Source organism: Lepisosteus platostomus, chromosome 9 (assembly GCF_059453375.1).
Source record: "Lepisosteus platostomus isolate fLepPlt1 chromosome 9, fLepPlt1.hap1, whole genome shotgun sequence".
NCBI lineage: Eukaryota > Metazoa > Chordata > Actinopteri > Semionotiformes > Lepisosteidae > Lepisosteus > Lepisosteus platostomus.
In genome coordinates, this window is record NC_142619.1 from 2,248,396 (window position 1) to 2,273,030 (window position 24,635).

General features: G+C 52.2%; 1 protein-coding gene across 1 annotated transcript in view; it reads left to right on the plus strand.

The window, feature by feature from the left end:
* Positions 1-24,635, plus strand: part of shank1 (SH3 and multiple ankyrin repeat domains 1) — a 118,634-nt gene that overhangs the window by 48,007 nt on the left and 45,992 nt on the right. Inside the window, exons 8-15 of the mRNA XM_088646418.1 lie at positions 1,055-1,171; positions 2,367-2,444; positions 3,911-3,977; positions 5,145-5,311; positions 6,601-6,722; positions 11,970-12,100; positions 12,490-12,603; positions 15,956-16,031. Of these exons, the coding sequence (XP_088502544.1) occupies positions 1,055-1,171; positions 2,367-2,444; positions 3,911-3,977; positions 5,145-5,311; positions 6,601-6,722; positions 11,970-12,100; positions 12,490-12,603; positions 15,956-16,031 (872 nt within the window). The remainder of the gene's footprint in view (positions 1-1,054; positions 1,172-2,366; positions 2,445-3,910; positions 3,978-5,144; positions 5,312-6,600; positions 6,723-11,969; positions 12,101-12,489; positions 12,604-15,955; positions 16,032-24,635) is intronic.

Sequence of the window (24,635 nt, forward strand, 5' to 3'; positions counted from 1 at the left end):
TATTAACCCCTCTCTCTCAGTGCAGTGTTCATGTACTGGAGTGTCCAGTCAGTGTGTCTGTATGAACCCCTCTCTCTCTCAGTGCAGTGTTAATGTACTGGAGTGTCCAGTCAGTGTGTCTGTATTAACCCCTCTCTCTCTCAGTGCAGTGTTAATGTACTGGAGTGTCCAGTCAGTGTGTCTGTATGAACCCCTCTCTCTCTCAGTGCAGTGTTAATGTACTGGAGTGTCCAGTCAGTGTGTGTATTAACCCCTCTCTCTCAGTGCAGTGTTAATGTACTGGAGTGTCCAGTCAGTGTGTCTGTATTAACCCCTCTCTCTCAGTGCAGTGTTAATGTACCGGAGTGTCCAGTCAGTGTGTCTGTATTAACCCCTCTCTCTCAGTGCAGTGTTAATGTACCGGAGTGTCCAGTCAGTGTGTCTGTATTAACCTCTCTCTCTCAGTGGAGTGTTCATGTCCTGGAGTGTCCAGTCAGTGTGTCTGTATGAACCCCTCTCTCTCTCAGTGCAGTGTTAATGTACCGGAGTGTCCAGTCAGTGTGTGTATTAACCCCTCTCTCTCAGTGCAGTGTTAATGTACTGGAGTGTCCAGTCAGTGTGTCTGTATGAACCCCTCTCTCTCTCAGTGCAGTGTTAATGTACTGGAGTGTCCAGTCAGTGTGTCTGTATTAACCCCTCTCTCTCTCAGTGCAGTGTTAATGTACTGGAGTGTCCAGTCAGTGTGTCTGTATGAACCCCTCTCTCTCTCAGTGCAGTGTTAATGTACTGGAGTGTCCAGTCAGTGTGTGTGTATTAACCCCTCTCTCTCAGTGCAGTGTTCATGTACTGGAGTGTCCAGTCAGTGTGTGTGTATTAACCCCTCTCTCTCAGTGCAGTGTTCATGTACTGGAGTGTCCAGTCAGTGTGTGTATTAACCCCTCTCTCTCTCAGTGCAGTGTTCATGTACTGGAGTGTCCAGTCAGTGTGTGTATTAACCCCTCTCTCTCTCAGTGCAGTGTTAATGTACTGGAGTGTCCAGTCAGTGTGTCTGTATTAACCCCTCTCTCTCTCTCAGGCCTGTCAGAATGGACATGCTCAGCATCTGGAACACCTGCTCTTCTACGGCGCCGACTCCAGCTCCCAGAATGCCTCGGGTAACACAGCGCTACACATCTGCGCCCTTTACAACAAGGTCAGTGCTGCTACTGCCCTGGTTGCCTGCTGTCTCGGGGGACGCCCCAGTGACCCCCGGGCCCAGGTGCCAGACGTCTCGGCGCTCGGCCGGGGGGAGAGTTCAGTCTCGCATTGGTGTGAGCGGTGGGATCTGGTAACGGGACAGGGTCGGCGGCCTCAGCAGGGGGCGCTCACCCTGCGGTCTGTGTGGGTCCTCATGCCCCAGTATAGTGACGGGGACACTAGACTGTAAACAGGCGCCGTCCTACAGATGAGACGTCAAACCGAGGTCCTGACTCTCTGTGGTCATGAACAATCCCGGGGTGTCTCTCGACAAGAGTAGGGGTGTTACCCCAGTGTCCTGGCCAAATTCCCCCCCCTGGCCTTTACCCCTCATGGCCTCCTAATAACCCCCCTCTCTGAACTGGCTCCATCCCTCTGCTCTCCTCCCCACTGAGAGCTGGTGTGTGTGAGAGGACTGGAGCATCATCCAGGTGGGGCTGCACACTGGTGGGGGTAGTGGGATTCCCCCTGACCTGGGAAGAGCTCTGGGTGCAGGGTCCAGACAGGCGCTGTAGAGGTGTGAGGGATTATTATTAATTATGATTCTTCCTGCTCTACCTCTTCTACACAGTTGAAGGTGTTTAACCCAACACCACAGCGGCCTCTAGTGGTGGCTTGGTGGTTACTGCACGTTTTTCGTATTGCCGTCTCCCCCAGTCCAGCACTACCTTCTCCTGCTTCGAGGCCGCTCTTCATACTGCGAGCAGTTCCAGTCTTGGCCAGTAGAGGTCGCCAAAGCCATGTCGTTTTTTTGAAAGGCACGGCGTGCTACTTTGTGCCTTTCGGCAGGCCACCTGATCCCTGGCGACCTCGTTACAGTGAGACATAAAGGCAGTGCAGAAGGACCATTTGCAACACAGCAGGAGCACTCATTAAAAAAAATGAATACGAGGCAGGTACATGCCATCAGCGCAGTGTTGATGGAGGAATTGAACCAGTCGTCCGGATGGGGCTGTGGGAATGAAGAGGGCTTTCAGGATCCTGGGACCCGACTGGAACCTGACTGGAACCCGACCCCAGGGCGATCTGGGCAGTGAAGCTGACCCTGAGGTGCCTGGACTGGCTTGTGCTCGGGGGGGGTCAGTCCTGTGGAGGGGGCAGCTGGACTCTAACCTGGTGAATGAATACTGAGACTCCTGTCCTCCTGACAGGAGACCTGCGCCCGGATCCTGCTGTACCGGGGAGCCAATAAGGACCTGAAGAACAATCACGGGCAGACTCCTTTCCAGGTGTGTGAGCGAGTGTGTGAGCGAGTGTGTGAGCGAGTGTGTGAGCGAGTGTGTGAGCGAGTGTGTGAGCGAGCGTGTGAGAGTGCGTGTGAGAGTGCGTGTGAGCGAGCGTGTGAGCGAGTGTGTGAGAGTGCGTGTGAGAGTGCGTGTGAGCGAGTGTGTGAGCGAGCGTGTGAGAGTGCGTGTGAGAGTGCGTGTGAGCGAGCGTGTGAGCGAGTGTGTGAGAGTGCGTGTGAGAGTGCGTGTGAGAGTGCGTGTGAGAGTGCGTGTGAGAGTGCGTGTGAACGCGAGAGTGCGTGAGTGAGTGTGCGTGAGTGAGCGAGTGTAAGCGAGGGTGCGTGTGAGTGCGAGAGTGAGTGCAAGAGTGTGCGTGTGAATGTGCGTGAGCGAGTGCGAGTGTGTCTGTGTGAGTAAGTGTGAGTGTGCGAGGGTGCGTGTGAGTGCGAGAGTGAGTGCAAGAGTGTGCGTGTGAATGTGCGTGAGCGAGTGCGAGTGTGTCTGTGTGAGTAAGTGTGAGTGTGCGAGGGTGCGTGTGAGTGCTAGAGTGAGTGCAAGAGTGTGCGTGTGAGTGTGTGTGAGCGAATGCGAGAGTGCGTGTGTGCATGCGAGAGTGCGTGAGTGAGTGTGTGTAAGTGTGAGTGAGCGAGTGTGCGAGGGTGCGTGTGAGTGCAAGAGTATGTGTGAGCGAGTGTGCGAGAGTGCGTGTGAGCGAGTGTGAGTGTGTCTGTGTGAGTGTAAGCGAGTGTGCATGCGAGAGTGCGTGAGTAAGTGTGCGAGAGTGTGTGTGAGTGAGCGAGTGTGCGAGGGTGTGAGTGAGCGAGTGTGCGAGTGTGAGTGTGTCTGTGTGAGTAAGTGTGAGTGTAAGCGAGTGTGCGAGAGTGCGTGAGTGAGTGTGTGTAAGTGTGAGTGAGCAAGTGTAAGCGAGGGTGCGTGTGAGCGAGAGAGTGCGTGTGAGAGTGTGAGTGAGCATGTGAGTGAATGCGAGTGTGCGAGAGTGTGTAAGTGTGTATATGTATGACTGTGATTGTGTATTTTCACTGCAGAGTGCTGGTGGGTTTTTACTGGTATGAATACAGAGTCTTCTTATGATGGTATGCAAGTGTGTGCTTTATCCTGTGCTCAATGTGCAATAGCGCCCCCTACAGGTGCAGTGTTTTCAGAGTGAACAATTTGAGTCCTCAAGTCAGATTGTCAGAGGGATCAACTGTGTTAACTGCTGATTCCCAAGTATGGGAGTAAGGGAGTAAATAAATACTTGGAATAAATACAGGGAAAGGTTGCTGTCTGAAGGAGCTCTGTTCCATCCACCCTGATTTAGCTGGGTGTGTGTCTTATGGCATGTTAGTGAAATCTGCTTCTTAGTGTGTTACAGTGAGGGTCAGTCAGAATGTGTGTGTGTTACAGTCTCTGGAGTGTGAGGTCAGTGTATGTTAGTGTGGGTGTGTTACAGAGGTTGTGTATTTCAGGTCGCTGTGATATCTGGACACTTTGAGCTGGGAGAGATCATTAAGAACCACCATGATTCAGATGTAGGTAAGTCCTGCTTCCACAACAGTCTGTGTGCTTGAACTGTATAAACTGTAATAAATTATAGTGTCCCGTCAGTGTGTCTATACTAACCCCTCTCTCTCTCAGTGCAGTGTTCATGTACTGGAGTGTCCAGTCAGTGTGTGTGTATTAACCCCTCTCTCTCTCAGTGCAGTGTTCATGTACTGGAGTGTCCAGTCAGTGTGTCTGTATTAACCCCCCTCTCTCTCAGTGCAGTGTTAATGTACTGGAGTGTCCAGTCAGTGTGTCTGTATTAACCCCTCTGTCTCTCAGTGCAGTGTTAATGTACTGGAGTGTCCAGTCAGTGTGTCTGTATGAACCCCTCTCTCTCTCAGTGCAGTGTTAATGTACTGGAGTGTCCAGTCAGTGTGTCTGTATGAACCCCTCTCTCTCTCAGTGCAGTGTTAATGTACTGGAGTGTCCAGTCAGTGTGTTTGTATGAACCCCTCTCTCTCTCAGTGCAGTGTTAATGTACTGGAGTGTCCAGTCAGTGTGTCTGTATGAACCCCTCTCTCTCTCAGTGCAGTGTTAATGTACTGGAGTGTCCAGTCAGTGTGTCTGTATGAACCCCTCTCTCTCTCAGTGCAGTGTTCATGTACTGGAGTGTCCAGTCAGTGTGTCTGTATGAACCCCTCTCTCTCTCAGTGCAGTGTTCATGTACTGGAGTGTCCAGTAAGTGTGTCTGTATGAACCCCTCTCTCTCTCAGTGCAGTGTTAATGTACTGGAGTGTCCAGTCAGTGTGTCTGTATGAACCCCTCTCTCTCTCAGTGCAGTGTTAATGTACTGGAGTGTCCAGTCAGTGTGTCTGTATTAACCCCTCTCTCTCTCTCAGTGCAGTGTTCATGTACTGGAGTGTCCAGTCAGTGTGTCTGTATGAACCCCTCTCTCTCTCAGTGCAGTGTTAATGTACTGGAGTGTCCAGTCAGTGTGTCTGTATGAACCCCTCTCTCTCTCAGTGCAGTGTTAATGTACTGGAGTGTCCAGTCAGTGTGTCTGTATGAACCCCTCTCTCTCTCTCAGTGCAGTGTTCATGTACTGGAGTGTCCAGTCAGTGTGTCTGTATGAACCCCTCTCTCTCTCTCAGTGCAGTGTTAATGTACTGGAGTGTCCAGTCAGTGTGTCTGTATTAACCCCTCTCTCTTTGTGTTCAGTGCCCTTTCTGGAGTCCCCCAAGTATGTCCCCCAGAGACGAGAGAGCGCCCGGACTCTCACTCTCCCCCACCCTCTTCTGCGGGCCAACAGTGACAACAGCATGATGGTGCCTGATTGGATGATCATGCCTGGGCCCCCATCTGGGTCCAACATAGTGTCTGTGCAGGTAATTCACTTTTCCTCTTTCTACTGACCTGAAAATGTCTGCTTCTACACTTAGATATCTGTGTCCTGCCTGTACACTCTCAGTGTACTGTCACTGACTCTATATTAAGAATACACGGTCACTGATGCTATACTGGCTCTGTACTAAGTGTACACTATCCCTGTCTCAATACTGACTCTATACTCTCAGAGTACTGTCCCTGTCTCTATACTGACTCTATACTCTCAGTGTACTGTCACTGTCCTTATACTGACTCTATACTCTCAGTGTACTGTCACTGTCTCTATACTGACTATTCTCTCAGAGTACTGTTACTGTCTCTATACTGACTTTACACTCTCAGTGTACTGTCACTGTTTCTATACTGACTATTCTCTCAGAGTACTGTTACTGTCTCTGCACTGACTCTACACTCTCAGTGTACTGTCACTGTCCTTATACTGACTCTATACTCTCAGTGTACTGTCACTGTCTCTATACTGACTCTATACTCTCAGAGTACTGTCCCTGTCTCTATACTGACTTTACACTCTCAGTGTACTGTCACTGTTTCTATACTGACTATTCTCTCAGAGTACTGTTACTGTCTCTGCACTGACTCTACACTCTTTAGTGTACTGTTACTGTCTCTGCACTGACTCTATACTCTCAGTGTACTGTCACTGTCTCTATACTGACTCTGTACTCTCAGTGTACTGTCACTGTCTCTATACTGACTATTCTCTCAGTGTACTGTTACTGTCTCTGTACTGACTCTATACTCTCAGTGTACTGTCACTGTCCTTATACTGACTCTATACTCTCAGTGTACTGTCACTGTCTCTATACTGACTCTGTACTCTCAGTGTACTGTCACTGTCTCTATACTGACTATTCTCTCAGTGTACTGTTACTGTCTCTGTACTGACTCTACACTCTTAGTGTACTGTTACTGTCTCTGCACTGACTCTATACTCTGTGTACTGTTACTGTCTCTACACTGACTCTATACTCTCAGTGTACTGTCACTGTCTCTGCACTGACTCTATACTCTCAGTGTACTGTCACTGTCTCTACACTGACTCTATACTCTCAGTGTACTGTCACTGTCTCTGTACTGACTCTATACTCTGTGTACTGTTACTGTCTCTACACTGACTCTATACTCTCAGTGTACTGTTACTGTCTCTGCACTGACTCTATACTCTGTGTACTGTTACTGTCTCTGCACTCTTTCGGCTGGTGCTCTTGTGTGGAGTTGCCCTTTGACCCAGGAAGTGAAGAGCGTCTGCCCCTCTCGTCCTTTTCAGGGGTACAAGCCCCCAGGGACGCTGCGCAGCTCCAGCAGTCCCAGGGGGGCGCGGAACCGCTCTCCGTCCCGAGGAAGAGGGGTCCCAGAGGAGGCCCGGAAACAGCCACGGGGCCGGCAGGGGTGAGTGGGTCATGGGCCCCATCTGATTCAGACACCCCGCAGACACTGCTTCCTGCTGGCGTTCCAGTAGGCTGCAGTACAGTGCTTTAAACACTAGGGGGCAGCAGAGTGATATTGTACATGTGATATCGCAGACTACACTGTACTGTAATAATACTGTGCTATATTACATTCTACTTCGCCTTTCTGTCTACCATATACTGCATTGTGGACAGCTTATACAGAACACTGCACTGTAGGACCTGCTGTAATATCCTAGTATACTACATCGACTTCACTGTTCTGTGCTCTGTACTGTACAAAGTGCTGTAAGAGAGTCAGGCCCTCCGAGAGGTCAGGTGAGGCCCCCCTCACTGTCTGGGGAGAGGGGTAGGAAAAGGGTGTCCTGTAAAGAACGGCATGATGGGAAGGCGGAGGCAGGCGTTTTCGGGAAAAGCTCCTGAGGAAGGGTGCAGGAGATTCGGCACGGAAGAGGGGGGAGTTCGCAGTCTGGGGGTCAGTAGTGCCACAGTAGTGACTCCAGGGGGAGAACCGCAGGCGGAGGGTTCCAGTGGAGGGCCACGCCCCCCTGTCGGAGCGCCGGAATGTGGCGCAGCGACGCTGTGGGACAGCGCCGCGCTCCGTGGGGGCTCGCAGGGGAGGGGGGGGGGGCGGCGCCGCCTGAACCCAGTGTCACAGCGAGGTACGCCGGCGGGGCAGATCGAGGGCGGCGCTGGTGACGTAGACCCGGCCGGACGGACAGCGGGCCGTGCTCATGGGGGGCAGGACACAGCACAGCAAGGCCTCGGAGGACAGAGAGAGACCGAGGAGCTGACAGGGAGACAGTGGGGACAGACGAGGTTGTAGAGAGACAGACGGGGAGACAGTGAAGACAGACAGAGGGACAGAGAGACAGTGGGGACAGACGAGGTTGTAGAGAGACAGGCGGGGAGACAGTGGAGACAGACAGAGGGACAGAGAGACAGTGGGGACAGACGAGGTTGTAGAGAGACAGACGGGGAGACAGTGGAGACAGAAAGGGAGAAAGTAAAGACAGACAGAGGGACAGAGAGACAGTGGAGACAGACAAAGTTGTAGAGAGACAGACAGAGGGACAGAGAGACAGTGGAGACAGACAAAGTTGTAGAGAGACGGACAGAGAGACAGGGAGACAGACAGAGAGACAGTGGAGAGAGACAATGTTGTAGAGAGACAGACAGGGAGACACTGGAGACAGACAGAGAGACAGTGGAGACAGACAAAGTTGTAGAGAGACAGACAGAGGGACAGAGAGACAGTGGAGAGAGACGATGTTGTAGAGAGACAGACAGGGAGACACTGGAGACAGACAGGGAGACAGTGGAGACAGACAAAGTTGTAGAGAGACAGACAGAGGGACAGAGAGACAGTGGAGAGAGACGATGTTGTAGAGAGACAGACAGGGAGACACTGGAGACAGACAGAGGGACAGAGAGACAGTGGAGACAGACAAAGTTGTAGAGAGACGGACAGGGAGACAGGGAGACGGACGATGTTGTAGAGAGACAGACAAAGAGACAGGGAGACGGAGGGCTTGTGGACACTCCTTGCGTCAGGAGACGGAGGGGGGAGCGAGGGGCCGAGGGATGAGCCGGGCCGACTTCCCGATTGAAACTTCCTTAATTAAAAGGCCGCGGCCACTCATCCCTGGAACTGCCAGATGTCCGTTTCCGTGGCGACCCTCATCGCGCGCCGCTCTCCCCCGCCGACGGTTGCCATGGCGAAGACCCACCCACCCCAGGATCTCACAGCAACCGACTCTCCCCTAACGACGCCCCCCCCCCCCCCCCTTCCTGCCCCATGGGCCCTCCCACGGCGCCGTCGGCACGGATACCGTTGTCATGGAAACCGCTGAACTCCGAACTCCACCCCCGGCTCCAAATGCCAGCACAGCATTTACTGGGATCGGGTCTCTTCATCAGTTCAGATCCTGCTGGGATCCAATCCAGTGCGAAAGAAGGGACCTTCAGTAATCAGATCTCGTCCGACAGTGGATTCTTATAGGACCCAGTGTAATCCCTCTTCAGGATCTGCAGTGAACAGGCCAGAGAGATTCAGAGCAGGATCCACAGCAAAAACACCCACTGCTAGCAAAGATTGTGCTGTGAAAAAAACCTGATCCCAGAGCAGGATCGGCTGAGACCCAGTGTCTCTCCGGTATGGGATCTACTGGGATCGAGCCCAGTAGAATAGAGCTCAGGGAACAGAGGAGTCCGATCACTTTACCTGCACAGGAGCTCCACGGGCTTCTTCTGACCCCTTCGCAGGGTTCACAGGGAGACCAGCTCACGCTCACCGGGATCGACCGAAGGATCACATCTGATTCCGGGGGCTGGATCTACCGGGATCAAGCCTGATCCCCGCTCGGGATTGTCGGGGGGGGGGGGGCAAGATCCGGTCCGGGCGAGAGATCCGCGAGGGCTCACGATGCGACCGACGCTGGACCTAGAGCGTTCGACTCGGATCCAGTTACCGGATCTACGGCGAAGGGATCCCTTCCGCCCAGCGGGCTGTCCCAGTGCGGAATCTAATGTCCAGTCTCACCCCAGTACAGGATCTACAGCCCGGGATCTGCAGGAAGTAACAGCTGTCCTGGGGGGGCGGGGGGACGGGGACCGGTCACCGAGCGCCCAGCCCTGCGGGTGCGTCCAGGGGGACTGGACAGGGGACCCCCTGACCCCCCTCCCCTGCCCCTCGGAGTGATCCGGCGCTGGGGCTTCCTGCCGACGGAGACGGCTTGTCCCGGGACAGGGGGGGGCGGTCCCGGTCCCGGTCCCCACCGGCCCTTCCCCAGACACCGGGATCGGGGGGGTCCCACCGCTGTGGGGTTGCGGCCCGCCGGGCGAGAAGGGGGCTGGCTGCCCCAGAACGGGGAACCCCGGGGAAGGGCCGGGAGAGGAGCTGCCTGTTCTGGGGCTCGGGATCGGAGGGGGGGACCCCCGGAGCTCCAGCCGCGGGACGCAGGGGAACAGTTTTTCCGCCGAGCTGGAGGGGATCCCTTTTCCAGCGGGATTCAGCCGGCCCGGGACCCTGGCACCCCCGATACCGCCTCCTTGGCTGGGGGGGAGGGGGGCACGCGCGGGCAGGGAAGCCCCCTGAAACAGAGGTGCGCCCCGGCCCCCGGAGACCGGGGGGGGGCAGATCTCCAGCCTCACGGGCTCCCCTCGGCCGGGGACCCAGAGTGACAGCGGCGCCCCAACAGCAGCTCCTGGCGGGGATAGGAAGTCCCAGTCCAGTCCCAGCATGATCCCAGCGTGATCCCAGTCGCTCCCCGAATAGACACCGTGACCGCGCGCTGCTCCTCCAGGCCTGCAGGAGACTCCATCGTTGACAGCCTTGATACGATGAGAAACAGCGCCCCCCTCGCATTGCGCAGGACCAGCGGTAGAACTGCAGATACAGGAGGACAGATGTACAGCAGCATCACAACAAACACCACTGCTGCTACTACTACTAATAATACAGCATTACAAAGCACACAGATCACCGGACGCGCAGTTTCACAATTAAAGCATAACAGTAAAAATACAATACAGTTTGTCCTGCTTGTGGGGAATTAGTACAGCCAGTCAGTGTGTCTGTATGAACCCCTCTCTCTCTCAGTGCAGTGTTAATGTACTGGAGTGTCCAGTCAGTGTGTGTGTATGAACCCCTCTCTCTCTCAGTGCAGTGTTAATGTACTGGAGTGTCCAGTCAGTGTGTCTGTATGAACCCCTCTCTCTCTCTCAGTGCAGTGTTAATGTACTGGAGTGTCCAGTCAGTGTGTGTGTGTATTAACCCCTCTCTCTCTCAGTGCAGTTTAATATACTGGAGTGTCCAGTCAGTGTGTGTGTATTAACCCCTCTCTCTCTCAGTGCAGTGTTAATGTACTGGAGTGTCCAGTCAGTGTGTCTGTATGAACCCCTCTCTCTCTCAGTGCAGTGTTAATGTACTGGAGTGTCCAGTCAGTGTGTCTGTATGAACCCCTCTCTCTCTCAGTGCAGTGTTAATGTACTGGAGTGTCCAGTCAGTGTGTCTGTATTAACCCCTCTCTCTCTCAGTGCAGTGTTCATGTACTGGAGTGTCCAGTCAGTGTGTCTGTATGAACCCCTCTCTCTCTCTCAGTGCAGTGTTAATGTACTGGAGTGTCCAGTCAGTGTGTCTGTATTAACCCCTCTCTCTCTCAGTGCAGTGTTCATGTACTGGAGTGTCCAGTCAGTGTGTCTGTATGAACCCCTCTCTCTCTCTCAGTGCAGTGTTAATGTACTGGAGTGTCCAGTCAGTGTGTCTGTATTAACCCCTCTCTCTCTCAGTGCAGTGTTAATGTACTGGAGTGTCCAGTCGGTGTGTCTGTATTAACCCCTCTCTCTCTCAGTGCAGTGTTAATGTACTGGAGTGTCCAGTCAGTGTGTCTGTATTAACCCCTCTCTCTCTCAGTGCAGTGTTAATATACTGGAGTGTCCAGTCAGTGTGTGTGTATTAACCCCTCTCTCTCAGTGCAGTGTTAATGTACTGGAGTGTCCAGTCAGTGTGTCTGTATTAACCCCTCTCTCTCTCTCAGTGCAGTGTTCATGTACTGGAGTGTCCAGTCAGTGTGTCTGTATGAACCCCCTCTCTCTCTCAGTGCAGTGTTAATGTACTGGAGTGTCCAGTCAGTGTGTCTGTATTAACCCCTCTCTCTCTCAGTGCAGTGTTAATGTACTGGAGTGTCCAGTCGGTGTGTCTGTATTAACCCCTCTCTCTCTCAGTGCAGTGTTAATGTACTGGAGTGTCCAGTCAGTGTGTCTGTATTAACCCCTCTCTCTCTCAGTGCAGTGTTAATGTACTGGAGTGTCCAGTCAGTGTGTGTGTGTATTAACCCCTCTCTCTCTCAGTGCAGTGTTAATATACTGGAGTGTCCAGTCAGTGTGTGTGTATTAACCCCTCTCTCTCTCAGTGCAGTGTTAATGTACTGGAGTGTCCAGTCGGTGTGTCTGTATTAACCCCTCTCTCTCTCAGTGCAGTGTTAATGTACTGGAGTGTCCAGTCGGTGTGTCTGTATTAACCCCTCTCTCTCTCAGTGCAGTGTTAATATACTGGAGTGTCCAGTCAGTGTGTGTGTATTAACCCCTCTCTCTCTCAGTGCAGTGTTAATGTACTGGAGTGTCCAGTCAGTGTGTGTGTATTAACCCCTCTCTCTCTCAGTGCAGTGTTAATGTACTGGAGTGTCCAGTCAGTGTGTCTGTATTAACCCCTCTCTCTCTCTTACAGGGCAGTATCAGGAGGAGGGGGACGCCGGCGTCTTTACAGTGCTGTTCCTGGCCGAGTCTTCATGGCAGTTCGGTCTCACCAGGCCCAGGGGGACAGAGAAATCAGCCTGAGTAAAGGAGACAAGGTCAAAGGTCAGAGAGAAATGAGGAGGCTGTGAAGGGGACTGTGGAGGGTGTCTGTATTAACCCCTCTCTCTCTCACTGCAGTGTTAATGTACTGGAGTGTCCAGTCAGTATGTCTGTATTAACCCCTCTCTCTCTCAGTGCAGTGTTAATGTACTGGAGTGTCCAGTCAGTATGTCTGTATTAACCCCTCTCTCTCACTGTAGTGTTAATGTACTGGAGTGTCCAGTCAGTGTGTGTATTAACCCCTCTCTCTCAGTGCAGTGTTAATGTACTGGAGTGTCCAGTCAGTGTGTCTGTATTAACCCCTCTCTCTCTCAGTGCAGTGTTAATGTACTGGAGTGTCCAGTGAGTGTGTCTGTATTAACCCCTCTCTCTTCCTCTCTCTGCCTCTCTAGTGCTCAGTGTGGGGGAGGGAGGTTTCTGGGAGGGCACAGTGAAGGGGCGGACTGGCTGGTTCCCCTCGGACTGTGTGGAGGAGGTGGCTGTCAGGAGCCATGACACTCGGACAGGTAAGGAATGGACAGACACACCGAGGGACAGAGGGGTGGGGTAACGGGCCCAGTGACTGGCTGGTTGACGCAACGCTGGGTGACACAGTCTGGAATGGGGGCGCTTGGGGAGAGACACGGGGAGAGACAGACAGGAACACGTGGCGTTTGTGCGCAGATACAGGTCATGTAGACAGGCTATGAGTTCAGTCACTGCACGTTGCTCCCCTCTTGTGGTTCGTTGGTGAAACTGCATCCTTGCGATACTCGGAGCCTTCTGTCTGGATTCCTTCTCATTTGAGTTTTTGAACCTCTGATGAACATTTGAGTGGAATTTCCCTCTCGGGCTCCTGCTGCCCCCCAAAACTCCCACTTAACCCCCCCCTCCTGATCACAAGCCCCAGCCACAAGCGGTGTCTCTGTCCCCTTGACCCTGGCCCCAGGGGTCTGGAGGTGTCCTGGGTCAGGAAGCCAGTGTCTGTAGTCCTGCTTCTGGAACAGTGGGGAAACTCCTGCCTCGAACGAAGCGTTCTGGATCCCCCGAGGAGAGGCTCCGGGTCTCTGGAACCCTGACAGGACATCTCGGAAAATATGGAAAAAATAGACCCTGGGACCAAAACTGGGTTTTTCCCTAAACTAAGACACAAGGCTCCGGAATTCCGAAAGGCAAATCCTGGAACTACAACATAAGACTCTGGGACTCTGTTGTGATAATACAGGAACTATAACATGAGACTCTGGAGCTCTGCTGGGCAAATCCTGAAACTACGACATGAGACTCTGGAGCTCTGAATGGCAAAATCTTGATCCACGACACAAGACTCTGGAGCTCTGTAGTGATAATTCAGGAACTACGACACGAGACTCTGGAGCTCCGTTGTGATAATTCGGGAACTACGACATGAGACTCTGGAGCTCTGTAGTGATAATTTGGGAACTACGACACAAGACTCTGGAGCTCTGTAGTGATAATTCAGGAACTACGACACAAGACTCTCGAGCTCTGTAGTGATAATTCGGGAACTACGACACAAGACTCTGGAGCTCTGTAGTGATAATTCGAGAACTACGACACGAGACTCTGGAGCTCTATAGTGATAATTCAGGAACTACGACACGAGACTCTGGAGCTCTGTAGTGATAATTCGGGAACTACGACACGAGACTCTGGAGCTCTGTAGTGATAATTTGGGAACTATGACACGAGACTCTGGAGCTCTGTAGTGATAATTCAGGAACTACGACACGAGACTCTGGAGCTCTATAGTGATAATTCAGGAACTATGACACGAGACTCTGGAGCTCTGTAGTGATAATTCAGGAACTACGACACGAGACTCTGGAGCTCTGTAGTGATAATTCGGGAACTACGACACGAGACTCTGGAGCTCTGTAGTGATAATTTGGGAACTATGACACGAGACTCTGGAGCTCTGTAGTGATAATTCAGGAACTACGACACGAGACTCTGGAGCTCTATAGTGATAATTCAGGAACTACGACACGAGACTCTGGAGCTCTGTAGTGATAATTCAGGAACTACGACACGAGACTCTGGAGCTCTGTAGTGATAATTCAGGAACTACTGTACGACACGAGACTCTGGAGCTCTGTAGTGATAATTTGGGAACTACGACACGAGACTCTGGAGCTCTGTAGTGATAATTCGAGAACTACGACACGAGACTCTGGAGCTCTGTAGTGATAATTTGGGAACTACGACACAAGACTCTGGAGCTCTGTAGTGATAATTCGAGAACTACGACACGAGACTCTGGAGCTCTATAGTGATAATTCAGGAACTACGACACGAGACTCTGGAGCTCTGTAGTGATAATTCAGGAACTACGACACGAGACTCTGGAGCTCTGTAGTGATAATTCGAGAACTACGACACGAGACTCTGGAGCTCTGTAGTGATAATTTGGGAACTACGACACGAGACTCTGGAGCTCTGTAGTGATAATTCAGGAACTACGACACGAGACTCTGGAGCTCTATAGTGATAATTCAGGAACTACGACACGAGACTCTGGAGCTCTGTAGTGATAATTCAGGAACTACGACACGAGACTCTGGAGCTCTGTAGTGATAATTCAGGAACTACTATACGACACGAGACTCTGGAGCTCTGTAGTGATAATTTGGGAACTACGACACGAGACTCTGGAGCTCTGTAGTGATAATTCGAGAACTACGACACGAGACTCTGGAGCTCTGTAGTGATAATTTGGGAACTACGACACGAGACTCTGGAGCTCTGTAGTGATAATTTGGGAACTACGACACGAGACTCTGGAGCTCTGTAGTGATAATTCGGGAACTACGACACAAGACTCTGGAGTTCTGTTGTGATAATTCAGGAACTACGACACAAGACTCTGGAGCTCTGTTGTGATAATTCGGGAACTACGACACAAGACTCTGGAGCTCTGTTGTGATAATTCGGGAACTACGACACGAGACTCTGGAGCTCTGTTGTGATAATTCGGGAACTACGACACGAGACTCTGGAGCTCTGTTGTGATAATTCGGGAACTACGACACAAGACTCTGGAGCTCTGTTGTGATAATTCAGGAACTACGACACGAGACTCTGGAGCTCTGTAGTGATAATTTGGGAACTACGACATGAGACTCTGGAGCTCTGCTGGGGAAAATTCAGGAACTACGACACGAGACTCTGGAGCTCTGCTGGGGAAAATTCAGGAACTACGACACGAGACTCTGGAGCTCTGTAGTGATAATTCAGGAACTACGACACGAGACTCTGGAGCTCTGTAGTGATAATTCGGGAACTACGACACGAGACTCTGGAGCTCTGTTGTGATAATTCGGGAACTACGACACGAGACTCTGGAGCTCTGTTGTGATAATTCGAGAACTGCGACACGAGACTCTGGAGCTCTGTAGTGATAATTCAGGAACTACGACACGAGACTCTGGAGCTCTGTAGTGATAATTCGGGAACTACGACACCAGACTCTGGAGCTCTGCTGGGGAAAATTCAGGAACTACGACACGAGACTCTGGAGCTCTGCTGGGGAAAATTCAGGAACTTCGACACAAGCCCTTGCAGCCCTAGTAGTGGTTTTGGAACCGAAGACCCTGCAGCTCCAGCCTGACGAAGGGGGTCTCCGGATTCCTGGCGGGACCCTCTGGAACCTCGGGAGATCCGGGGATCCTCATCCATCCTTGGAATAAAAAGTCTGGTCCGGTTGAACCTGGGAGGGAAGGCTCTGGGCGTCGTGCGGACAGCGGATTGGCCGCGGGTCCCTCCGGCCCCGGGCTGTGGCGCGGGTGAGACGCGGACACGGGCCGGACCGGACCAGGCCGGACCGGGCCCTGACGCCCTGTGCCCTGTGTGTTTCAGAGAGCCGTAGTGAGAAGGCCAAGCGCCTGTTCCGCCACTACACTGTGGGCTCCTACGACAGCTTCGACGCGCCCAGGTAGGTCCTCCGCCAGCCCGTCGATCGTATTGATCGCCGTGTCAGCCAGTCGATCGGCTCCTATTGATCGCCCGTGTCCGTGTCAGCCAGTCTATCGGCTCCTACTGATTGCCGTGTCAGCCAGTCGATCGGCTCGTATTGATCGCCCGTGTCCGTGTCAGCCAGTCGATCGGTTCCTATTGATCGCCCGTATCCGTGTCAGCCAGTCGATTGGTTCCTATTGATCGCCCGTATCCGTGTCAGCCAGTCGATTGGTTCCTATTGATCGCCCGTATCCGTGTCAGCCAGTCGATCGGTTCCTATTGATCGCCCGTTTCTGTTTCAGCCAGTCGATCGGTTCCTATTGATCGCCCGTGTCCGTGTCAGCCAGTCGATCGGTTCCTATTGATCGCCGTGTCCGTGTCAGCCACTCGATCGGTTCCTATTGATCGCCCGTATCTGTGTCAGTCAGTCGATCGGCTCCTATTGGTCGCCCGTTTCGGTGTCAGCCAATCGATTGGCTCTTATTGATCGGTTCGTTTCCATATCATCCAAACGCTTGGCTGTTATTGATCGGTTCGTTTCCGTATCAGCCAATCGATCGGCTGTTATTTGTTGGTTTGGTTCTGTATCGGACAGTCAGTTGGCTCTTGTTTATCAGTTCGTTTCTGTATTGGCAGATCAATCGGCTGTTATTTATCGTTTTGTTTCTCAGTTCATCTCAGCGAATCGATCAATCGGCTCTTGCTTATTGATTTATTCTGATCACTGCTCGTTCGTTTGACCATGTTCTCGTTGGCGCCCATCGCCAGGAAAGCAGGTTGTCGCAGAGGGCACAGCACCGAACAATAGCGGATCGATTGATCATCGTTCTCCTCTTCCCACTCCCCCCTTGTGTTTTTCTGTTGCTTTGCCTTCTTGTGTTTGAACCTGTGATGATGATGGAGTGCCGTCAGGAAGATAGGGGTTAGCTGAAGTTAATTTAAATCACAGAAATCTATCGATCTGATAACGATGAAGAGTGCGTGGGAAGTTATTAGTGATCTGGACTGAGACTCTTCACAGAAATCTATCGATCTGATAACGATGGAGTTGTTATGTGCAGTTGTGAGTGATCTTACCAGAGTCTATAGATCTGATAATGATGGAGAATTTGTGTGAAACTATGAGGGATCTGGGCTGAAATTCTTATCAGAGTCTATAGATCTGAGAACGATGAAGAGTTCATGTGCAGTTATGAGTGATCTAGACTGAGTTTCTTACCAGAAATCTATAGATCGGATAACGATGGAGTTGTTATGTGCAGTTGTGAGTGATCTGGACTGATTTTCTTACCAGAGTCTATAGATCTGATAATGACGGAGAATTTGTGTGAAACTATGAGGGATCTGGGCTGAGATTGTTTTACAGAAATCTATAGATCCAATAATGATGAAGAGTTCGTGTGCAGTTGTGAGTGATCTGGACTGAGTTTCTTACCAGAGTCTATAGATCTGATAACGATGGTTTTTTTTATGTGCAACTATGAGTGATCTGGACTGAGCTTCTTACCAGAGTCTGTAGATCTGATAACGATGGAGAGTTCTTCTGAGGTTAAGGGCGATCTGGGCTGAACAGCCTCACAGTGTGTTCCACACATCTGATGATGATGATGATGATGATGATGACGGCTGTGGGAACTCACCTCCCTGTCCTCCCCCTCCTCTCCCGTGCTCTCCTCCCCCCCATGGATAATCCATCTGCATGCGCTGCGCCAGGGGGCGGACAGTGAAGGTCACTCGTGCGGAGATGAATGGACAGGGAGAGAGGCCGCCTGGCCCAGTCTGGGTGCTGACCCTCCTCGGGTGGGACAGCACAGAGCTGCTTCTCTCAGCTCCTGGGTCCCGGGTTCGATTCTGGCCCGGCGGACCTTCTGTGTGGAGCCTGCACGTTCCTGCCCGCCAGTGTGTGTGTGTGTGTGTGTGTGTGTGTGTGTGTGTGTGTGTGTGTGTGTGTGTGTGTGTGTGTGTGTGTGTGTGTGTGTGTGTGTGTGTGTGTGTGTGTGTGTGTGGTGGGGGGGGGGGGGTTTACTCCAAGGGCCTCTACCTGGAGCCCCGGTTCGGGTTTAAGAGCTAGAGGGCAGGTCAGCACCGGTCAGCACCGGTCAGCTGCGTGGCCCCCTCGGCCACCCAGACCACAGCTCGGGGACGGACTCCTCCTGCACTGGAGACCGATACGACAGACGGACAGACTGGCCTGCAGGAGCACAGTGGGCCGACTGGCTTTGGTGTTAGCCTGAGTTACTGTTTGTCTTTCTCCGGCTTTCATCTGTCCCTCTGGCCCTCTCTCTATCTCTCTATCTCTCTATCTCTCTGTCCCTCTGTCCCTCTCTCTATCTCTCTATCTCTCTGTCTCTCTGTCCCTCTGTCCCTCTATCTCTCTGTCCCTCTGTCCCTCTGTCCCTCTGTCCCTCTGTCCATCTCTCTGTCCCTCTGTCCCTCTGTCCCTCTGTCCCTCTATCTCTCTATCTCTCTATCTCTCTATCCCTCTGTCCCTCTGTCCCTCTGTCCCTCTGTCCCTCTGTCCCTCTCTCTGTCTCTCTGTCTCTCTGTCTCTCTGTCTCTCTGTCCCTCTGTCTCTCTGTCCCTCTGTCCGGTTTTCCCTGGACTGCACCTCTTCCTGGTCCCCTGTCAATCCTCTCTCTCCCTGCCTCCCTCTCCCTCTCTCTCTCTCACACACACACATACACACACACACACACACACACACACACACACACACACTAAACGACACGGCAGTGTAACATGGCATGCTGAGCACAAGGAAGAGGAGAGCGAGTGAGGAGAGAGGGAGGGAGAGAGGGAGAGAGAGGGACTGTGGGAGCGGAGAGACGACACTGGGGATCCGGAGACGCCAGTAACGCCAGAGAGAGAGAGAGAAGCCAGCAGACACCAGCACACTGACACAGTGAAAGCCGCGCTCTCTGACGGAAATGATGTGAGTGCTTAACTATCGCTCTCTCTCTCTCTCTCTTCCTCTCCCCCTCCCTGGTCTGTCTCCATATCTCCCAGTGCCTCTCCCTCTCTCTCTCTCTGGCTCCGAGTGTGCGTGTGTGCGCGTGTGAGCATTGCTGCCTTCATTCATTACTGAGCTCTGTTTACAGACACTGAGAGGAGGGCTGTGATTGTGTGTGTGTGAGGAGGAGGGCTGTGTGTGTGTGTGTGAGGAGGAGGGCTGTGTGTGTGTGAGGAGGAGGGCTGTGTGTGTGTGAGGAGGAGGAGGAGGAGGGTTGTGTGTGTGAGGAGGAGGAGGGTTGTGTGTGAGAGGAGGAGGGTTGTGTGTGTGAGGAGGAGGGTTGTGTGTGTGAGGAGGAGGAGGAGGAGGAGGGCTGTGTGTGTGTAAGGAGGAGGGCTGTGTGTGTGTGAGGAGGAGGGCTGTGTGTGTGTGAGGAGGAGGAGGGCTGTGTGTGTGTGAGGAGGAGGAGGGCTGTGTGTGTGTGTGAGAGGAGGAGGGCTGTGTGTGTGTGTGAGAGGAGGAGGGCTGTGTGTGTCTGAGGAGGAGGAGGGCTGTGTGTGTGTGTGTGAGGAGGAGGGCTGTGTGTGTGTGAGGAGGAGGGCTGTGTGTGTGTGAGATGGGGGTATGTTTGTGTGAGGTGGGGGTGGGTGTGAGGAGGAGGGGATGGATATGTGTGAGGAGGGGTGTGTGTGTGAGGAGGGGTGTGTGTGTGAGGAGGAGGAGGGTGTGTGTGTGTGTGAGGAGGAGGAGGGTTGTGTGTGAGGAGGAGGAGGAGGGCTGTGTGTGTGTGAGGAGGAGGGCTGTGTGTGTGAGAGAGGGGGGTATGTTTGTGTGAGGTGGGGGTGGGTGTGAGGAGGAGGGGATGGATATGTGTGAGGAGGGGTGTGTGTGAGGAGGAGGAGGGTGTGTGTGTGAGGAGGAGGAGGGGGTGTGCGTCAGGAGGGGTGTGTGTGAGGAGGGGGGTGTGTGTGTGTGAGGTGGGGGTGGGTGTGAGGAGGAGGGGATGGATATGTGTGAGGAGGGGTGTGTGTGTGAGGAGGAGGAGGGTGTGTGTGTGAGGAGGAGGAGGGGGTGTGCGTGAGGAGGGGTGTGTGTGAGGAGGAGGAGGGTGTGTGTGTGAGGAGGAGGAGGAGGGTGTGTGTGTGAGGAGGGGTGTGTGTGTGAGGAGAAGGGGGTTTGGTATGAGGAGGGGTGTGTGTGAGGAGGGGTGTGTGTGGGTGTGTGTGAGGAGGGGTGTGTGTGTGAGGAGTAGGGGGGTGTGTATGAGGAGGGGTGTGTGTGGGTGTGTGTGAGGAGGGGTGTGTGTGGGGGGGGGGTGTGAGGAAGGGTATTTGTGTGTGTGTGAGGAGAGAGAAGATCTTTCTTCCTGGTTTGGACTGCTTTTCCTCTAGACAAAACTGCCACTATTTCCTAAGTTACTAACATGTCTTCATGAAGAAGAGGCTTGAGCACTCTAGACTCCCTACAGCTGCTCTCAATCCACCTGGTGCAGACGATTCTCTCTCCTCCCCCTGATCTGTGTGCAGTGAGGCTGCTGGTGCAGAATGATCACTGTGTGTCTCCCAGGTGGGGTTACTGGTGCAGAATGATCGCTGTGCGTCTCCCAGGTGGGGCGACCGGTGCAGAATGATCGCTGTGCGTCTCCCATGTGGGGCTGCTGGTGCAGAATGATCACTGTGTGTCTCCCAGGTGGGGTTACAGGTGCAGAATGATCACTGTGTGTCTCCCAGGTGGAGTTACTGGTGCAGAATGATCACTGTGCGTCTCCCAGGTGGGGTTACTGGTGTAGAATGATCACTGTGCGTCTCCCAGGTGGGGCTGCTGGTGCAGAATGATCACTGTGTGTCTCCCAGGTGGGGTAACTGGTGCAGAATGATCACTGTGCGTCTCCCAGGTGGGGTTACTGGTGTAGAATGATCACTGTGTGTCTCCCAGGTGGGGTTACTGGTGCAGAATGATCACTGTGTGTCTCCCAGGTGGGGTTACTGGTGCAGAATGATCACTGTGTGTCTCCCAGGTGGGGCTGCTGGTGCAGAATTATGGCTGTGTGTCTCCCAGGTGGGGGCTGCTGGTGCAGAATTATGGCTGTGTGTCTCCCAGGTGGGGCTGCTCTTCAGTGGGTGACGAAATTAGCCCCCTCCTGTATGTTAAGTAAGGGTGTGTGTGAGTGAGGATGTCACATACTGGGGGCCAGTATCTGTGTGTTTGTATTGAACTGGACTAGAACATCTCAGACCGCCCAGCATGGCCGTAGTGACTCAGATGCCTTCATGAAAATAAGAATACATGTGTGAAAACCACATAGTGCTCCGGTATGAATTCTCAGTTAGTAAAAACTGAGATTCCTCAGTCCCATCATTATCCTCGGCCAGATATAAATATGAGTGTAGATGTTGCGTGTGCTGGGACCTCTGGTGGCTGGGAATGAGGCGCTCTGGGCTGGACAGAAATGGCAGAGCACGTGTTGAGCACGTGTTGAGCACGTGTTGAGCACGTGTTGAGCACGTGTTGAGCACGTGTTGAGCACGTGTTGAGCACGTGTTGAGCACGTCTTGTGATGGGGTCTTGACTGCAGTTCCCAACCGAGCTGCTCTGTGCTCCACTGGTCTGTTGATGATGGGAAAACCGCATTTAAACGTACAAATCAATCGGTTTGAGATTCTGTGAGGTGTTCTAGAGGTCATGTGGCGGAGGAGTGCTGACCTGAATTTATCTAGAACTTTTTACAGCAGTCTAGACCCTGCTTGTTTCAGTGTTCTAGACCCTGCTGGATGGTGTAGTTATATTGTACTGACCTGGAGTGAACTTGCTGCAGTGTTCTAGACCCTGCTGAATGGTGTAGTTATATTGTACTGACCTGGAGTGAACTTGCTGCAGTGTTCTAGACCCTGCTGAATGGGGTAGTTATATTGTACTGACCTGGAGTGAACTTGCTGCAGTGTTCTAGACCCTGCTGAATGGGGTAGTTACATTGTACTGACCTGGAGTGATCTTGCTGCAGTGTTCTAGACCCTGCTGAATGGGGTAGTTATATTGTACTGACCTGGAGTGATCTTGCTACCATGTTCTAGACCCTGCTGAATGGGGTAGTTATATTGTACTGACCTGGAGTGAACTTGCTGCAGTGTTCTAGACCCCCTGTTGAATGGGGTTGAATGGCCTGGAGTGAACTTGCTGCTGAATGGGGTAGTTATATAGTAATGGCCAGGAGTGAACTTGCTACCATGTTCTAGACCCTGCTGAATGGGGTGGTTATATTGTACTGACCTGGAGTGAACGTGCTGCAGTGTTCTAGACCCCTGCTGAATGGGGTTGTTATAAAGTAATGATCTGGAGTGAACTTGCTGCAGTGTTCTAGACCCTGCTGAATGGTGTAGTTATATAGTAATCGCCAGGAGTGAACTTGCTACCATGTTCTAGACCCTGCTGAATGGGGTGGTTATATTGTACTGACCTGGAGTGAACTTGCTGCCGTGTTCTAGACCCTGCTGAATGGGGTAGTTATATTGTACTGACCTGGAGTGAACTTGCTGCAGTGTTCTAGACCCTGCTGAATGGTGTAGTTACATTGTACTGACCTGGAGTGATCTTGCTGCAGTGTTCTAGACCCTGCTGAATGGGGTAGTTATATTGTACTGACCTGGAGTGATCTTGCTACCATGTTCTAGACCCTGCTGAATGGGGTAGTTATATTGTACTGACCTGGAGTGAACTTGCTGCAGTGTTCTAGACCCCCTGTTGAATGGGGTTGAATGGCCTGGAGTGAACTTGCTGCTGAATGGGGTAGTTATATAGTAATGGCCAGGAGTGAACTTGCTACCATGTTCTAGACCCTGCTGAATGGGGTGGTTATATTGTACTGACCTGGAGTGAACGTGCTGCAGTGTTCTAGACCCCTGCTGAATGGGGTTGTTATAAAGTAATGATCTGGAGTGAACTTGCTGCAGTGTTCTAGACCCTGCTGAATGGTGTAGTTATATAGTAATCGCCAGGAGTGAACTTGCTACCATGTTCTAGACCCTGCTGAATGGGGTGGTTATATTGTTCTGACCTGGAGTGAACTTGCTGCCGTGTTCTAGACCCTGCTGAATGGGGTAGTTATATAGTAATGACCTGGAGTGAACTTGCTACCATGTTCTAGACCCTGCTGAATGGGGTGGTTATATTGTACTGACCTGGAGTGAACTTGCTGCCGTGTTCTAGACCCTGCTGAATGGGGTAGTTATATAGTAATGGCCTGGAGTGAACTTGCTACCGTGTTCTAGACCCTGGGGAATGGGGGAGTTATAAAGTAATGACCTGGAGTGAACTTGCTGCAGTGTTCTAGACCCCCCTGTTGAATGGGGTTGAATGGCCTGGAGTGAACTTGCTACCATGTTCTAGACCCTGCGGAATGGGGTGGTTATATAGTAATGACCTGGAGTGAACTTGCTACCATGTTCTAGACCCTGCTGAATGGGGTGGTTATATTGTACTGACCTGGAGTGAACTTGCTGCAGTGTTCTAGACCCTGCTGAATGGGGTAGTTATATTGTACTGACCTGGAGTGAACTTGCTACCATGTTCTAGACCCTGCTGAATGGGGTGGTTATATTGTACTGACCTGGAGTGAACTTGCTGCAGTGTTCTAGACCCCCTGTTGAATGGGGTTGAATGGCCTGGAGTGAACTTGGTGCAGTGTTCTAGACCCTGCTGAATGGGGTAGTTATATAGTAATGGCCAGGAGTGAACTTGCTACCATGTTCTAGACCCTGCTGAATGGGGTGGTTATATTGTACTGACCTGGAGTGAACTTGCTGCAGTGTTCTAGACCCTGCTGAATGGGGTAGTTATATTGTACTGACCTGGAGTGAACTTGCTGCAGTGTTCTAGACCCTGCTGAATGGGGTAGTTATATTGTACTGACCTGGAGTGAACTTGCTGCAGTGTTCTAGACCCCCTGTTGAATGGGGTTGAATGGCCTGGAGTGAACTTGCTGCTGAATGGGGTAGTTATATAGTAATGGCCAGGAGTGAACTTGCTACCATGTTCTAGACCCTGCTGAATGGGGTGGTTATATTGTACTGACCTGGAGTGAACTTGCTGCCGTGTTCTAGACCCTGCTGAATGGGGTAGTTATATTGTACTGACCTGGAGTGAACTTGCTGCCGTGTTCTAGACCCTGCTGAATGGGGTAGTTATATTGTACTGACCTGGAGTGAACTTGCTGCCGTGTTCTAGACCCTGCTGAATGGGGTAGTTATATTGTACTGACCTGGAGTGAACTTGCTGCAGTGTTCTAGACCCTGCTGAATGGGGTAGTTATATTGTACTGACCTGGAGTGAACTTGCTGCCGTGTTCTAGACCCTGCTGAATGGGGTAGTTATATTGTACTGACCTGGGGTGAACTTGCTGCAGTGTTCTAGACCCTGCTGAATGGGGTAGTTATATTGTACTGACCTGGGGTGAACTTGCTGCAGTGTTCTAGACCCTGCTGAATGGGGTAGTTATATTGTACTGACCTGGAGTGAACTTGCTGCCGTGTTCTAGACCCTGCTGAATGGGGTAGTTATATTGTACTGACCTGGGGTGAACTTGCTGCAGTGTTCTAGACCCTGCTGAATGGGGTAGTTATATTGTACTGACCTGGA